Raw genomic sequence first — 9,569 nt, forward strand, 5'->3', positions numbered from 1 at the left:
TTTTAAAAACACATTTTCATCAATGTGCTTTTACAGGAGATGTTATCAGAGTGTGTTTTAATCCTCCAAATACAGCACAGGTTGGATCTTAAATCTTTTGTTTTTATTTTTATGCATCCTTTTATTTTCTGCTAATTTTATGTTTTTCATTCTTCCCCGTTTTTTAGATATTTATCTATTTATTTATTTTATTTTTTTACTGTTCATTTTTTTAGTGCTTTATAACCCTGTTTTGAAAAGTGCTATATAATTAATTAAATTGAATATCAATTAAGTTTATTAGTTTTACTGTAACAAACCAAAAAACAAATCTCAGATTTTTAATAGTAAAAGTCACATTTTGGTTTATTTACAAAAAAGAAAAGAAAAATCAGTCTGGAGTATTTTTCTTGGAGGTCGTCTTCATCCTTCTGTTAACGGTCCATAGTACAGAACTCTGCAGAGACAGAGACAGAAACAGGTAAGTGAATGAGTCTCCGTGTGAATATTTGGTCAGACAGGTTTGTAGGTGGCGCACCGTGCTTGGGGTCATAGTGGAAGTCTGGTGCTCCCGTGAAACCCAAACATCTCGCCTGTTCCTTAAAGTGGTCCATGTCTGATTCTCCTATCGTCGTCTTTCTGGCTGTAAACAAAACACACAACGACCAATCAAGCAACTTTAACCAATAAGAAGAAATATCTCAGACACAGGTGGAGTTTCTCTCAGCCACACGCTGCTCATACCCATCAGGTAGAGAGCTCGGTAGCCTCTGAGCTCGTCCTTGGTTGTGGGGTTGCTGATGTTCATCATGTAGTATAAGTTGTTGTTGTTTACACTGTTTACGCTGTACAGCAAACAGTCTTTACAGGTGGGCAGAGAGTGGAACGTGCAGGTGAAGTTTGACTCTGGAAACGGAAAAATAATCAACAATCATACTTTGATCTTCAGCAGACATGTAGGAGCTCAATCTAAGATCAAAAGCTCTGTTTCCACCAAGCCATTCAGTTCAGTTCGACTCAGTACGGCATTTCACAGCCTTTCCACCGTCTAATGCCGGGACAGATCCCTAAATAACTGCAGCGGGCTGTCCCAATTTTTTGGACCCTTCTGTAGGGGTGCCAGACAAAAGTCGCGTTTCCACCAAGCACACCGCTTCGGTTCATTTCGGTACGGCGTGCTTTTTGCGGCGTTTCCACTGACTCATCCCGGGACAGATCCCTGAAAACCGAGACGAGCCGACCTACTTTTTTGGGACTCTGCGACCCCCTTTGTCAATTAATACTGAAAATAATACTCACAAACATCTATTCTAGCGTTAATGTTGAAGAGCAAACTTGACATTTGAAAAATTGGGACAGGCGACAATTTTGTCTTAATGTCTTGAAATACGATGTTTGTTCTGGATTTGTCATTTGAATGTGGCAAAAAAACTTAGGTTTCTTTTTTGAAATGCAGTGGAATAATTATAAATAAAGACTAATACCACGTCCAATCATGAAGCTTACTTTGGGATATTGCAGAGTTGCCCACGATAGTAACAACGGCTGATGCATACTTGCAATATCCGGGTCTGAGGAGAAGAGAAAGAAAACATAGATATCAGGGTTAGCCACTTTGACCCAGTAATGAGATGGGAACTGTCTCCCCTTTTTAATTAGTCCATTACAAAAAGTCAAGAGCTGGAAAGATGGAAGCCAGATAGAAGACGGTGTCGTCTGCATAGCGAGTGATTTAGACAGGAAAAATAGCTGAGCCTGTTTGTTTCAGAGTGATTGTTTTTGTTATTTCTCCTTCAAAGTGCACACTTTAAAGTCTTTTATACTCACAACTTAACCCCCACATCCTCAACAAATTGATTGGGGCTCATCGGCAACTTAGAGAACATGACCCAGTTGCTCTGGGTCGACCTCAACATGGCGTCAAATATTTCATTATCAGTGTAACCCATGATGAAGTTCCACCGCCCGTACATCTGCACACAAACACAACGTCAAGTCAGCACACACACACACAACACAAACGTCTGCTGTTAGCATGAGAAACGCTCTTTTCTACTGCTTTAAAAAAAGCCAAACCAGCCAAAAAGCAGAGGAAAGCTTACCGGTTTAAAGGTTGACAGAGGTGTGATAATACGTTTGCATTCTTCAACGCTCAGAGCGGAGCTGCTCAGGAATGACCCCGCCACCAGGACAACAACGCTGAACCACAGACTCATCACGCTACTTCTCACTGCCTTCAGAGAAAAAAAAAAGCTCTTCTGACTAGTTCAGCATCAAGGAAGCATTCAGCTTTTATAGAATCTGCTCGTGACACAGATTTGAGTTTTCTGGGTTTGTAGATCAGTTACACAACAACTTGTTTTTGTTTTGATGGACAGAGTTGGGTCAGCGCTGCTTCATGTCGACATTTTCTCATCAAGGGTAGGACAGGAGGCTCCAGGTTGTTCTGATAGTTTGTTTACTTGTCCTCGACTAAACAGGATAAAAATAAAACTCACTAAGTGTTGGGTTCATCACAAGAGTGGCTGGGTGCAAATAAAACAAACACGTCCAACACACCGCAGCCAACAAACGTTTCATTCAGGTCAGGATCCATGATAAATGCAGGGTAGAGAGAAAAAAGGACCTGAGAGGTCAGCTTCTTCTTTTCTTTGGTTCAACAGAGGCACTGAAGTTTTAAAGTAGAAGATCTTCAGAGACAAACACTTCATGATCCTAAGGAGCCTGATAACTGAAGCCTGGACGTCCCATAATGCTTTTCTCCTCTATGGTCCGCAGAGCCCCTTGAACCTCCTTTTACCTTCAGAACTGCCTGGCATGGAGTTAACTTCACAGGAGCAAAATTTGATGTCCAAATGTGTTCATATTTATTTGAAGCAGTGTCTTTCTTCATGGTGGTGCCTGACTGGGGCTGACTGTTGTGGTCATGAGTGAATAAAGCTTTTGTTTTATCTCTTCTGTTTGATGGTAAAAAAAAGAGCAAAGCATCTTCAATTTCATTTTCTTTAGGTTTTGCCTTGGTAACACTGAATGGGACGTTCCTTAGTTGTCGTAGTTAAATCCAAGCTGCAAACTTGGGTGTGTAAATTTGAAGCTTAAAGGAGACCTATCATCACTCCTGTTTCAGCTTCTCTTCACTGGCTGCAGAAACTGTTTCAAATTATTTTAAGATTTTATTCTTATTACTGTCAGTCTCTCTGGGATGTTGCCACCTTTTGGGGGGAGTGTCACCAGCTAAAATGACTTTCTGAAAAAATTGCAATGCAAGTTGCACTGTTTTGGGATTTTTTCTTTATTACAATAAATTTCCAGCAGTGAGCAAAGCCTGCTGGAAATGCATTTGTGTGTGTGTTTTTTTTCAAGTAAGTACTAGTTCCAGCTCAGTGCCTGACTTAGCACTGATTCTTTGTGTCTCTACAAACAAAGCTCTGGCTTCAAGTGCGTAGCTACGTATGCAGTAACATACTGACGTGTTACAGGGGCTCCTCCCTTCACTTCTTGCAGAACCAATTAATCACTAGAACTAACACTGAAAGAAAGAGGGTAACAGAGAGATGTATGGTCAGTGACTATGAGACGTCATGCACTACAATTTTGTTAAGTCCTAGAATTCAAATTCTTTATTTGATGACCTCAAGCAGATATGAGATTAAAATACGATGAATAGAATAGAATAGAATAGAATAGAATAGAATAGAATAGAATAGAATAGAAAATACTTAATTTATCCCCGAGGGGAAATTCAGGAGTCACCACAGCTTTTTAGAAAACAAAAGTAAGAATGTGTATAGAAAGTGCAAAAATGTCCATAAGAAATTAGATGACAGCATCCCATCCACCACTCGTCCACCACTCTCCAGCCCAGCCAGCCTCCACCTCCACAGGGTCCAGGACTGAGCCTCCCCAGCAGTCTGTTCAGTCTCTGTCTCCTGGATCCTGTCTGCTCACAGCAGGCGAAGCTCCTCCAATGTGGCGCCGGCGTCCGACGTCAGCTCCGTCAGCTCCGTCAGCCATGTCCGTGAACAGCACGATGCCGCTGGGTTAGCACAGCTAGCTCGTCCATCCCCCGGGGCTAGATCCCACGTTCCCAACAACGATGGATGGAAGAACAGGTCCACGTCGTCACCTCCCAGCTCACATCCGAGAACCAGCACATCGTCCTCACCTCCTCCTCCTCAGCTCGAGGGAAATAATCAATCCCTACACTAGTTAGCATTGACATGCTACAGGCTGCTAACAGCTAATTTTGCATGTAAACAATGCAGCCATGGTTACATGTAGGATCTCCAGACAAACACAGGAGAAAAGTAGTAAAAAAATATCGCCGAAGCCACAAAAAGTTTTGTGTCCGTGACCGACAATGAACCATACAAAGTGATGATCAACTCCAAATACAAAGATGACGAAAAAGAGACAAAAAAATTACAAGAAACGGACAAAGACGAGAGAGCTGCCGCAACAGGCAGCTACTTGGGTAGCGCCTAGCAACAAACTAGAACTTGATTTATTGATTTCAAATTCTGTAATTAATTAGATTATTGTTTTAATCGCCTGACAGCACTTATTAATACATATACATATATACTTATCGGCCACTTTATTAGGTAGACCTTGCTGGTACCATGTTGGACAAATTTTTCCTTCAGATCTGCTTTAATCCTTGGTGGCATAGATTCAACAAGGTCCTGGAAACATTCCTCAGAGAGTTTGGTCCATATTGACATGATAGCATCACACAGTTGCTGCAGATTTGTCGTCTGAACATCCATGATGAGAATCTCCCGTTCCACCACATCCCAAAGGTGCTCTATTGGATTGAGATCTGGGGACTGTGGAGGACATTTGAGTACAGGGAACTCATTGTCATGTTGAAGAAAGCAGTCTGAGATGATTCCAGCTTTATGACATGGAGCGTTATCCTGCTGGAAGTAGCCATCAGAAGATGGGTACACTGTGCTCATAAAGGGATGGACATGGTCAGCAACAATACTCAGGAAGGCTGTGGACTTTAAACCAGGCTCAGTTGGTACTAAGGGGCCCAAAGTGAGCCAAGAAAATATCCCCCACACCATTACACCACCAGCACCCTTTAGCCGCGTTTCCACCAAGCAGTCCGAGTCGGTTCGTCTCGGTACGGTGCGCTTTTAGCAGCGTTTCCACAGACTCATCCCGGGACGGATCCCTAAAAACCGAGACGAGCTGTCCCACTTTTTTGGGACCCTTTCGTACGGGTGCCAGACTGAACCGACCCGCTCTCGGAAGGTGGAGCAACACACTGCAGAGGGTTGATTGGTCAAAAGAATCGTCACTTACCCCGACAGCGACTGCATTTCTCCTGGCGGCACACAAACTTCTCTGAAACGAAGCTTGATTGCACTTTGTAACAGAGAGTTACATGAAAATCACAGGACGAAATGCTGCATGTCTTCTACCTGTGCTCTTTGTTTACTGTGTCGCGTTTTCTTCTTTGTTAGATTTAACAGCGGGGTAAGCTGCTACAGCGTTGCGCTATTGTTTACCAGCTGTGGCTTCCTGCATCCGGCTTACACGGCGCCCACCACGAGAGGGCACAGTTTGCTGTGGAAACGCAAACGGGATCAGACTTAACTGTCCCAAACCGTCCCAAACCGTCCCAAACCGTTTTGAACAGACCCGGACTGCTTAGTGGAAATGCGAATAGGAGGGTCACCCGGTGTGGTCTTCTGCTGCTGTAGCCCATCTGCCTCAAGGTTGGACGTGTTGTGTGTTCAGAGATGCTCTTCTGCAGACCTCGGTTGTAACCAGTGGTTATTTGAGTTACTGTTGCCTTTCTATCAGCTCCAACCAGTCTGTCCATTCTCCTCTGACCTCTGGCATCAACAAGGCATTTAGTCCCACAGAACTGCTGCTCACTGGATATTTTCTCTTTTTGGGACCATTCTCTGTAAACTCTAGAGATGGTTGTGGGTTAAAATCCCAGTAGATCAGCAGTTTCTGAAATACTCAGACCAACAACCATGCCATGTTCAAAGTCCCTTAAATCACCTTTCTTCCTCATTCTGATGCTCGCTTTGAACCGCAGCAGATCCTCTTCACCATGTCTACATGACTGTTTGCATTAAGTTTCTGCCATGTGATTGGCTGATTAGAAATGTGTGTTAACGAGCAGTTGAACAGTTCTGTAAACAGCTGGCTCTCCCTTTAGAGATCAGAATATAAAAACACAGTCCACACAGTTTATGTATTCATTCAGAACTTTATTTCTTAACTTCCACAATTTCAGTTTGGAATATTTTAAAGAAGTTTGTCATTGCTTCAGATTAAGATCGCCTTCGTTCATCTGCTTCTTAATCACCGCGCTCCTTATCACAGAGACCTGCAGAAAGAGGAAGAGAGATGTCACATACATCTTTACGTCATTGTCTGATCAGACATGTGTGAAGGTGACTCACTGTTTGCTTTGTTCAAAGGGTCGAAATGGAAAGTGGGTTCTTCTTTGAAGCCAAGACACTTTGCCTGGTCCTTAGCGTATTGAATGTGCTCTGGTTTAAGAGCTGGCCTGGTGGCTGAAAACAAAGGATGAATCAGTAAAAGTCAAATCAGAAGTGTTTCAGACAAACAGTTTCCTGTGTGGCCTGTTTTTCTTACCCATCAGGTAGTAAGTTTTGTAGCTTGCGAGTTCCTGAACCCCTGTGGGGGTTGTTTTGGGTGCTACCAGGTTGTTGTTGCTGATGGCAGTGGTGTGGTAGAGCAGACAGTATGGGCAGGTGGGCAGAGAATGGAAAGTGCAGGTGAAGTTGGACCCTGAGAAGATAAAAAGTTTTTTTTAAATGATTTGACAGCTGAAAAGTGGGGGTTGATAGAGGAGATGTTTTTTTCCTCCCTGATGGTTTTTGTTACTGTTTGGGTTACGTTAGGAAGCAGTAGAGAGGCGGGGCTTAAGAGAGCCATGCCCTTATTTGGGCAAAAGTTGTAAAAATATTGAGTTATAAAAGACATACCAACACCCCAAAATTTTTTAACCAGTTTTTAAACATGCGTATTTCATCTTTAAAGATCAGCTTTTTATATAGGTGTGTATGTGGTTTCATGGTGTTTTTAGCGCCATCCTCAAAAAAACTGCAGTTTTTATGGCTTGTATGCTGAACTGAACTAGACCAAGTTTTGACATCGTTTCAGGATGGTCACTTACTGCGAGATATTGCAGAGTTGCCAACGACGGTTAGGACGGTTGAATAGTACTTGCAACGTGTTGAGCTGAGAGGAGAAGAAAACAGGAAGTCAGGATGAAGAACATGCAAGAAGATCCTTTAAAAAACTTTTTACACTGAGCAGAAGTCTGTGTCAATTTAAAAAATTGTCTGTAACAGTACATAGTCATCCCATGTTTTAATGCTTGACCACGTATATGTTTATGCTATGAAATGTTGTTATGATATTGTATACTCACTCCTTGAGACCGACATCCTCATGAATTTCATTGGGGGTGTCTGTTGGTGAGTGAATGAAGTCAATCCACTGGCTCCTGGTGGTTCTGAAGAGTTCATCAAACACTGGATTATCAGACCAGCCCATGATGAAGGTCCACCTCCCATACATCTGCACACAGACACAGAGTTAGTGAGGTAGAGGATGAAATCTCTGACGACTAAAAGAAGATGTGAAGGCAGGATCTTAAAACTTGGTGCCACTAAGCTAGAAGCAGGATTGTGGATCTTTTTTGACCATTTTTCAAGTTAAGTTTTTGTCTTTAGCATTGAATTTGGTATCAAACAATGCAGTTTTGAGTTTATAAACTATACAGCACCCCACAGTGGGTGATTTTTCACCCACATAATGGTGGTCATGTGATTTTCACTGTGTTGCCCTGGGTAGCTTCAGGTTGCTCACTGGCGTCATTGAAGGTACATGTGTTTCCCTGCTCATCGTCGAGTGAAAATCGCTCAGCAAGGGGAAAATATAATAATAATAATAATAATAATAATAATAATAATAATAATAATAATAATAATAACAATTTATGTATTTATTTTCATTTATTTATTTATTTATTTATTTATTTATTTTAAGTGTTATTCTAAAATATAATAATAATAATAATAATAATAATAATAATAATAATAATAATAATAACAATAATAATAATAATAATAATAATAATAATAATAATAATAATACAAATTTTGTTGTTGTTTATGTATGTATTTATTTTTATTATTTAATTTTTTTTTTTTAAGGGAATTTTTCATTTATGAATTTTTGATTTTCCCTAATTTTAGAGCCTTACTATTGGGTCTGCCATGTATTTTTTATGTGGCATATCATATTGGGTATAACGTACTTGACGTGCGTAAAGGTGTTACTATTAATTTAATTAGTGTTCTGTGGATAGGAAAGACATCTATCCCTCTCCAGAAGAACTTTCTGTAAGGGTATAGGGGAGCCAAAAGTCTTACGTAAAACTTGACATCAGACTTACATTTAATTGTTGTTTTCAGACCATAGAAATGAAAAGTGTTAGAGGATTGGGTTTTGGGACTGACCTGAATTTGATGCTTCTATGTTTAAAATCAAGTTAGCCTAGCGTGTGAATTGATGCTATTTCACTTCAGCTTGTTCATCTTAAGGATTGTCTAACTTTGCCTAATTTGGGGATAAGCTATAAAGTTGTTGATGGTTGTGGTTGCTGATGAAAAACTCAACACCATACCACAAACAGGGAGTTAAAAATGCCCTGTCTGAGTGTTTCAGTCTTCAGGGGGAAGAATCTCTAAGCCCAGTTTGTCCTTGATCACGTCTAAATAACGTCCCACAAGTCTGATTCAAATCAACTTATTTTTTACGAAATAGCGCTGGTGCTAAAAAATCAAAGCAAAAACCTGATGAGGTTTTTAAAAACTCACATATTTCTCGTTAATGCCGAAAACTTTGCAAGAATCAGGGCAGAGCTTACCGGTGTGAACGTAGCCTTAGGTGTAGTCATAACTCTGCATTCTTCTTCTGTTGGATCTGCGCTGCTCATGGACAACCCCACCACCAGGAGAAGACCGCTGAACCACAGATTCATGGCGCTGAGACGCTTAGCTTCAAAGTGAGTGAGGAGAGAAAAACTGGCAGCACGTAGAAAGTTGAATGATGAAACCTCAGCGAGCCTCCCAGCTTTTATAGACGCCGGAAATGGCACCGTTCCAGCATTTTGTGAGTTCTAAAAGACTGACTCTTGACTGTTTAGGTCAACAGATTTTCTCCTGCAGGAAGGTGAATAGGTAGATGTTTCTCTCTAAACTTCACTCTCTCCTGGAGAAAAAGAGATTCAGTTTGTTTAATCTCCGAGGACACTGTTTGGTTTGTGCATCAAACATTTACAGATTTGTTGACTCGTCCTTGGTAGATCACGATGCACAAATAGAGTATACAGTTCATGACCAGGCAGTCTACGCACCAAATATGCACTGAGATTTAAAAACAACACTTTAACATTGAACCCACATTTACTTGATGTATGATGCTACAAGTTCCTGAGTTATACTTGGCTTTTTCAGTAAAACATTTGCAGTAAAATTGAAGCATCTCAACCCCCCGGAGGTTAGTCTCTTTACACTGTAATACCA

At 41.2% G+C, this 9,569-nt stretch overlaps 2 protein-coding genes across 2 annotated transcripts; both read right to left on the bottom strand.

Moving 5' to 3' along the window:
• Positions 1-311: 311 nt before the first annotated feature.
• LOC141803286 (uncharacterized) lies at positions 312-2,195 on the bottom strand. The gene is made up of 6 exons (XM_074687248.1): positions 2,082-2,195; positions 1,807-1,952; positions 1,486-1,550; positions 724-885; positions 518-622; positions 312-436 (listed from the first exon to the last, which is right to left on the bottom strand). Exons 1-6 carry the CDS (start codon positions 2,193-2,195, stop codon positions 414-416), a joined length of 615 nt encoding a protein of 204 aa, XP_074543349.1. The 3' UTR covers positions 312-413.
• A 4,089-nt stretch (positions 2,196-6,284) lies between these two features.
• Positions 6,285-9,038, bottom strand: LOC141802850 (uncharacterized). The gene is made up of 6 exons (XM_074686622.1): positions 8,912-9,038; positions 7,409-7,557; positions 7,151-7,215; positions 6,607-6,762; positions 6,411-6,524; positions 6,285-6,334 (listed from the first exon to the last, which is right to left on the bottom strand). Exons 1-6 carry the CDS (start codon positions 9,023-9,025, stop codon positions 6,306-6,308), a joined length of 627 nt encoding a protein of 208 aa, XP_074542723.1. The 5' UTR covers positions 9,026-9,038; the 3' UTR covers positions 6,285-6,305.
• Between the last annotated feature and the right edge of the window lie 531 nt (positions 9,039-9,569).

The sequence above is a fragment of the Halichoeres trimaculatus genome, unplaced genomic scaffold (genome assembly GCF_033239565.1).
Source record: "Halichoeres trimaculatus isolate MK-OKI-2021-1 unplaced genomic scaffold, fHalTri1.1 fHalTri1_scaffold_14, whole genome shotgun sequence".
In the NCBI taxonomy this organism is placed as follows: Eukaryota; Metazoa; Chordata; class Actinopteri; order Labriformes; family Labridae; genus Halichoeres; species Halichoeres trimaculatus.

Bases quoted from the DNA above. Each gene is read 5' to 3' on its own strand.
- LOC141803286 (XM_074687248.1), bottom strand. From the start codon at position 2,195: ATGAGTCTGTGGTTCAGCGTTGTTGTCCTGGTGGCGGGGTCATTCCTG. The intron at 623-723 runs GTATGAGCAGCG...TTTTGTTTACAG, and splicing joins CCGAGCTCTCTACCTGATGG to CCAGAAAGACGACGATAGGA. The intron at 437-517 runs GTGCGCCACCTA...CTGTCTCTGCAG, and splicing joins CCACTATGACCCCAAGCACG to AGTTCTGTACTATGGACCGT.
- LOC141802850 (XM_074686622.1), bottom strand. From the start codon at position 9,025: ATGAATCTGTGGTTCAGCGGTCTTCTCCTGGTGGTGGGGTTGTCCATG. The intron at 7,558-8,911 runs GTAAGCTCTGCC...GTCTGTGTGCAG, and splicing joins CTAAGGCTACGTTCACACCG to ATGTATGGGAGGTGGACCTT. The intron at 7,216-7,408 runs GTGAGTATACAA...TTCTCCTCTCAG, and splicing joins GAGGATGTCGGTCTCAAGGA to CTCAACACGTTGCAAGTACT.